General features: G+C 45.3%; 1 protein-coding gene across 4 annotated transcripts in view; it reads right to left on the minus strand.

Moving 5' to 3' along the window:
* Window positions 1-7,355, minus strand: part of Dll (homeotic protein distal-less) — a 113,225-nt gene extending 105,870 nt beyond the window's left edge. For 3 of the 4 annotated variants that reach the window (XM_076767649.1, XM_076767646.1, XM_076767648.1), the window contains exon 1: window positions 5,765-7,355. In XM_076767649.1, coding sequence (XP_076623764.1) covers window positions 5,765-6,245 — 481 coding nt within the window. In that variant the 5' untranslated portion in view covers window positions 6,246-7,355. Of the gene's footprint in view, window positions 1-5,749 lie in introns of all 4 variants that reach the window. The other variant, XM_076767647.1, reaches the window with a different exon arrangement.
* Window positions 7,356-7,615: the final 260 nt, after the last annotated feature.

Below are 7,615 nucleotides of genomic sequence, written 5' to 3' on the forward strand. Positions count from 1 at the left end.
TCTAATTGAATCGTGTCGTTGTTGGATTCTTGCAATTTATTGCCCGCGCGAAACCATTGCATGAATTTATTATTAACAATGTTACGATTAATTGAAACGATAACGGAGAAACAATAGCAAATGGAAATCAGAGACGGGCAAAATCTGATTCGTTTATTTGATCGGATAAACAGTTGTTTATTATTGCACAACGTTATCTTAGAATAAAATAAATATACGAGTAAGTTTGTGTACCTAGCGTTCGTGCACCTGTCAAATATTCAAGTGTTAAATTACTTAAACTTTCCCAGGTCAAGTTGTGACACGTGTCCACACCACGATTGTTTGGTATTGAAAGCTCTCTGGGAAACGCGAAGAAGATTAAAAGAGTCGTTGGCGTTGTGTCACGAGGGGAAGAAATACGTTCTAAATTGACATGCGATGGGAAAACTGCATTAGATTTGTCTAAAGTTTTATAGACAATTATTCACGAAATATATTTGACAACGAATGTTTTAAAATCACAAAAAAATTAAAATTGTAATAGTTGCACCATCGTCCGATTCAAATGACCCGAGTTATAACTTTACAATTAAATTTCCTAACGATAGAAAACGACAACGTTAAAATAAAATGGATGCTTACAATTTGGACGAAATGGTAATTTCTATGAATTATTATGATTTTATAATATCCCAGAATTCCAGTCTGTAGGATATGTACAATATCAATACCAAAATGGCGCCCGAGGATGTTCTTTTCTTCACAGTTCAATGTTTCAAGAACCCTTTCCTGGTCCGCGCGATGATTTATGAAAACCGAACGCGGATAAATTGTTATATCGGTTAAAGAAAATGACCTGTAATCTATCCGGAGGACCGTGTCCCGACGATCACGAACGCATCAAAACGCGATCGCAACCCTTCGATAGCACATGATTGTTCAAACGGCGAGAGAACTTTTCAAATCGCCGTACGGGAGAAAAAGAAAATATCACCGAGAGTGCAGAGGGGACACGACCGTTTGCAAGATTCTTCGACGAAGGGAGAACCGTTCGCGTAAGGACGAACCCTTTCCCGTGCTCGACATTCTCTTCCTTTTTCCTTGGTAATTTCGACAAGCTTGCTGGCCTCGGGATTGCCTATAACCGATGCTCTTGCGGTTCTAACCGCGCAAGGGGGTGGTTCCGTCCAGCAAATGGTTTTCATAATGCAAAGACGCCGGACCCTAGACGTTCCCAAGAGCAGGAGACAGGTGGAGAGGAAGAAAAACTCCGCGTTCATTATTAATTTACGCGACGCTAAGGGTTCGCGGGACTGTCGCCAGCCGACGGAGGATCCTTCGAAACATGCAAATACGGATCAATTTGTTCTTTCCTCGCTGCTCTTTCGTATCGCGAATCCCGTTCATCTACGCGACCGTGTCGAGGATGACGGCCCGATCAAGGAAACCGGCGCGATATCAACGACGGGAGTCATAATGTCGACGGAAAACGCTCGAGTCACTGATTTTAATCGGACATCGAGAAGCGATACTCTTTTTCTGTTAAGGTCAGCAAGTCTTGAACCCGATCGATGCTTCGTTCTGGAAGTTCAACGCTAGGCAAAAGTCTGTAGCAACCCGAGAAACGTTTATCAGCCTGACTGGTAACTCGTTACCTTAATTTCTTCGAAACAATTTTGAAACTGAACACCAACGAAGACAGTGTAAGGCGTTAGAATTCCATTATATTTTGAACAAAATCGAGGCATTTATTTTTAACAAAATAATTCGTATTGAGAAGGGAAATTTTACGCCAAGGGATAACGATAATTAGTCTGACGCTACCTTAATTTGTTCGTACGTAAAACAATTTAGAAACTAAAAACCAACCTTCTGAAGGCAGTACAAGGCGTTAGAATTCCGTTATATTTTGGAAAGAATCGAGGCATTTATTTTTAATAAAATAATTCGTATTGAGAAGGGAAATTTTACGCCAAGGGATAACGATAATTAGTCTGACGCTACCTTAATTTGTTCGTACGTAAAACAATTTAGAAACTAAAAACCAACCTTCTGAAGGCAGTACAAGGCGTTAGAATTCCGTTATATTTTGGAAAGAATCGAGGCATTTATTTTTAATAAAATAATTCGTATTGAGAAGGGAAATTTTACGCCAAGGGATAACGATAATTAGTCTGACGCTACCTTAATTTGTTCGTACGTAAAACAATTTAGAAACTAAAAACCAACCTTCTGAAGGCAGTACAAGGCGTTAGAATTCCGTTATATTTTGGAAAGAATCGAGGCATTTATTTTTAATAAAATAATTCGTATTGAGAAGGGAAATTTTACGCCAAGGGATAACGATAATTAGTCTGACGCTACCTTAATTTGTTCGTACGTAAAACAATTTAGAAACTAAAAACCAACCCTCTGAAGGCAGTGCAAGGTGTTAGAATTCTGGTATATGTTTGAAAAAATTAAACTGATTCCAAAACAAAATAATATGTATTGCGGAGGGATACATCCTCGAGGCTGGATGATCGACGCGAAGGAAGACCGCCTGGTAAACGAGAAACGATAATTAGCCTGACTAGCGATTTCACGCACGAAAGAAAAGTCGCGATCCGTCGCGCTAATGCGATTCCAAGAGTAGGTTGGAAGAAGCAACGGAAGAAAAGAAGAACAGTCGCGTATCTGGCGGACTGAATGTATCTGGAAGCGCCTCTCGAGGACACGGCCAGCCCGCGACTGTTCTCGTTCAGCCGGGGGCTTTTTGTTTCGTTCGTTAGCCGCTTTGCGGGACTTTTTCGGGTCCCTGAGAGGATTCTCTTTCCTAGCCCGTATATCTTATTCCGCTTCCCGGCGTTATTGTGCCCGTCCGCGGGCAGGCCGTCGACCGACCACTACCTGCTACTCTAGATTCCCTCTTCCGTTTTCGTTCCTTTTTTTCTAGAACAGCCGCGGTAAGGAATCAGCATAGACCAGGGGTGGAGAACCTTTTGGCATTGGAAGGCCGCGTGTCACTTGACGAATTCCACCACAAGACAACACCGACGGTTTCTTACGCGATCGATGTTGACAAAATTGCGAGAAACAGTCGAGCAAAGGGAACCGTATCGAACGTTTTCGGTGACCATCTTCCAAACATTGAGATTTGATAATAAAAAATTACAGAGAAAATGTTGAATTGTATACATACAGTAGAGAGATGTAATTACTTGCGCGTGAATTACAATAGAATCGCGTTATTATCTTATAGCGTCTGGCATATAGTGTCCAAATACTCGTAATAAATTACAAACATCACTGTTATATAAATCATTATTTACTTTGAATCATATTCTGATAACGAACGTAATGAATTATTACGAAAAGTAGTCCATTACCATGTAAAATAGTGTAAGAGAAGCATGAATAATGCTTACATCTCCATAATCACTGTCATAATTAGTTTCGCCTGCATTAATTCTTTCTTCAGAGATAACAGAATTTATTTCTTCTTCTTCGCTAATCGTTCCTTCAGACTAACTCTTTGCTGCTCAAGAATTTCAATGGTTTTGAGAAACTTTTTGCATCAGGGAAATTCAAAATAAATGAAAATGTTGGATCATATTTATTTATACGTACTACCAAAGCACATTGGAATTTTAAAGGAAACTAAACGTTGGTAAGAGTAACCATGAAAATGCGGTATTCTTACAAGATGGCGGAAACGCGTGGAGCAAATTGTCCAAGCAATCACTGATGTTATTCACTGGCACGGAGCTCATTTTAAACGAGCATAAATAAGCTCTCAAATATTTAATCTCACCGTCAGTTATGATCAAATTTACTTTTACAATTTCATAATTACACATCTCAGCTACTCCTTGGGAATTCTGTCTCACTATACACTTGAAAAATTGTTAACATAGCATAGGATAATACTAAAAGATACATTACTTCTTTAATCCATTTCAAAATATAACAAAATTCTAGTGGTTCTCAACCTGGGCCACACAATCCCTAAGAAAGTTTGTAGATAGATTTCTGAGAGACCCTAAACTTGCACATAAAAATATTAAACAATTTTATTTAAATCTAAAAATATGTTACCCCCTAATACTTCGCCATGTTATTCAGTTTAGATGCGATATGAGAGTTATAATAAACACGACCAAAGTTCTGAACATCAAGAGCAATTCTATCTTTTTCGAACCACTACCCGTTTCGGAATTATTCGAGAAATCGATCAAAAAATACGAGCAAAACCTAGGAAAAGGAAGAAATCGTAAAACTGTTTCTACAAGGGAACACCAGCTAACGCGTTCCGTAACAATTTTCCTTTCTGCGAGAGTACCTAAAACAGTCATTTTCCACCATTGTGCGCGGACGCATCCTTGGCAAACGAGATACTATTTAGTTGTTCCTACTCTGTAGCAACAGTTTTATGGTAACTCGGTTCTACTACACTTTCCACAGGCTTTAAAAACGACTTCCTGAATAATTACTTGTGAAACAGATCGTCGTTCGAAGAAGACAAGGATGAAACACGTTGATTACGCGAGTTGTACTCCCTATGACATTTCAATGTTTATGCTTATTTACAGCAACTTCTCTATCGTGTCTCCATTAAATAACTGCTACGTATTTGTTGCTTGACGCTGTACGAACGTCAGATTATTTTTACAAATTATTTCGATCCACGAAACATTGCAAGTATGGTCTCGGAATTTTAGAAAAGAGTCTTGAGAGTTTTGGATTTATTTCTGATTACAAAGGATTCTTTGATTGAAGAAGTTGTGGAAGAACTGACCATTTGGATTAAAATTCACTGGCGAACGGAGACGTTTGATTAGGTATAACCAGCACTACAAGGTGAATTGCACAAATTCTGTCAATATCTGGCAGAATGTTTAAAAGTAAATTAAGAATATTGTCGAAGACCTCTACGAGTATTTACTGATCAGAATATTTGCAAAAGATTAGTTCATCGTTGGTCAGGATTCCATGTTGCATAAACTAATGACTAACGCTATTACTATCATAAAAATGCATTTTATGAATGAGAAGATAAATTTCTACCGCATAGCGAACATTGCTTAAGTGCATTCTTCGTAACTTCGAGCGGTACGCGAAAGTAGAGCTGGCACGACGGTTTCTCGATTTTTTTTCGCCTTACAAACTAATGTTTCGAAGAGCCTAGGGTGAATCCCCATCGTTGAAAAACACGCACAACATAGAGGAACCGAAACATTGTCAAAAATTTCACGTCATTTACGATATCCGTAAACAAAAGTCACACAGAACTTCATCGTAGACTCTTCGACGATTCCCGGGCCCTCGAAATCACTGAACACTGCTTCCACTCGATATACTCCGAATTTCTCGATCCTTCGCTCGAGCCAAATAAGATCCTTGGACTCGATTAAAGTCGATCGTCCTTCCACAGTCTAATTACGTTTAACCGATATCGGATGACACAAGCCAGTCAAGCTATACACTTCGATCGCCTGGACTCATTCTTATCATCTTCCCCGCGCGAAAGCAATTAACCCCGGACGATCTTATTAAACTTGTTCTCGAACCTAGAGCGACTTATGTAAAAGACGATCCAAAGCAGGGGATCGAAACGTCGGCTAGAGGGAAGGTCGTTCCAAGTCCGATCGTTGGTCTTTGCTTATCGAACTTATCGAGCCGTAAAAGACGGCCGAACGGAAGCGGCGAACTGGCGATTTCGATCCCGGGATCTAGGTTAATTATCGTCTATAATAGAATAGGAATAAAAAAGGCTGCGAATACATACAGTTAGGGTACTCACCGTCCTTGGGCGGCGAGGGGCACTGGGGCGCGTACGATCCCAAGTGATATCCGTAGGCGTTGTGCTGGTGCATGGGCGCGAACGGATATCCGGCTAGCGCGGACCTGGGACTGGGGAATCCTGCCTCTGCGTGCTGCTGGTTCCCGCTGCCGGGCCCGGACGTCTGATGGCCCAGCGCGCCGACCTGGTGCGAGAACTGATGGGCACCGGGGACGTTGTGGCCGCCGGGGTAACCGCCGCGCAGGCTGGCGGGATTGTACAGGTTATTGTGCTGCAGCTCGATGAACGCAGACTTGCCGCTCTGGGATACCGGGGTGCTGGACGCGGTGCTGTCGCCGCCGTTTCCACCCTGGGGTCCTGGTGTCACCGAGCCCAGGCCCGTGTGATGAAGATGCTGCTCCATGTCGGAACCGCCGCCGCCGCCTCCACCGCCGCCAGCACCACCACCGCCGCCGCCCGACGGTCCACCGCCGCCCGACATGCTGTTCGGGGTCGGGGTGCTGGACGGACAGGGGTCGCCCGCCCCGAATGGGCTCCCCAGGTCCGTGAAGTTGAGCGTCGTCGTGCTGCCCGGACGCTCCACCTTAGTCGCGACGTCGATGCCGCCGCCACAGCCCACGGTTCTCGCGGACAAACTCGCCGACGACGTCGTCGCCGCCGCCGCCGTCGCGCGAATACCGTACGGGGCCCGAATCTTGGGGCCTCTATTTCACGCTGGTCGACCGTGGATACTGACTACGGGCACGGCGTCCTGGACTTGGAGATGCGAACGGTCGACATTTGATTCACGAAGATTTGTCCGATCGTTGCGGGACTAGTCCTCTCGTTCGTCCTGGATGTATCACTGTCGGGATAGACGTACGATCATCCACACGATCACACGTGTTCACTGTTTCTGAATTCCTTCTCGTTCGAGTTCGAGTTTGCTATTGTCAGATCACTAAGCACTTCACCCGCGTAGCTGTTCGCGACGGGAATCCAAGGATCGTTGCTCGACAACCGCACAGAATAGTCAGCCACGAGTAGCTTCGTACGTCGCTGGACGATATCGAACTGTCCATCGACGCGTACCGGTTCTTTTCACTGACCGGTCTTCTTCCCGATCCCCGATGGGAACGTCGCCGTCACTGTTTTGGCCCGCGGATGACGTCCCGTCGACGGATACGCGCCACGGTCGCGGCACTGACCGTTGGTACGCGGCTGATCGATCCTGGACAATCGGAGTCGGTCCAGCTTCTCCGACGGGAACCGATAATCTGTCGGTGGCCACTGGTGACAGCACACTCGCGAGAACTGCGTAGCCCTGATTTAATTGCACGTCGCCGATGACACACGCGTGCGCGCGCGCGCACGCTCGATCAGCAACCAGCAAGTGCTTTTTACACGCGCGTCGCGGTGATTATTCGCGATGGAGCATCGTGGATGCCCGACCTGGTGACGACGAGAACGGCCGCGACGATGCGCCCGGCCAGCGTAGAGAGAAAGAAGAAGAAGAAGAAGCAAAGAAGAACGGACGAGATCGGACGACGAGGAAGAGAGAAGAGCACACACGCGCGCCTGGCCCAGTAACTGCAGTGCACACCGCGCGGCGCGGACCGGTATAATGATACATAATGAAGCCAGAGCCTCTCCCCGGAGCCCGGTGCGCGGTTTCTGAAAATCGCCGCGGTGGCGCCACAGGAGACCACGCCTCTCGCGGCCGTTACAACGCCGTCCGATTGGCGCGCCTCGCTTATCCCCACCGCGCGCCCGTGACGTCGAGCCGACTCATTGGTCGTGCGGAGGCCATTATGGTGTCCGCGTGGGCGGTCACCGTTTACGACCACGCCCACGTTTTCCTGACGCCCTCGG

This window comes from Colletes latitarsis, chromosome 7 (genome assembly GCF_051014445.1).
Source record: "Colletes latitarsis isolate SP2378_abdomen chromosome 7, iyColLati1, whole genome shotgun sequence".
Lineage (NCBI taxonomy): Eukaryota > Metazoa > Arthropoda > Insecta > Hymenoptera > Colletidae > Colletes > Colletes latitarsis.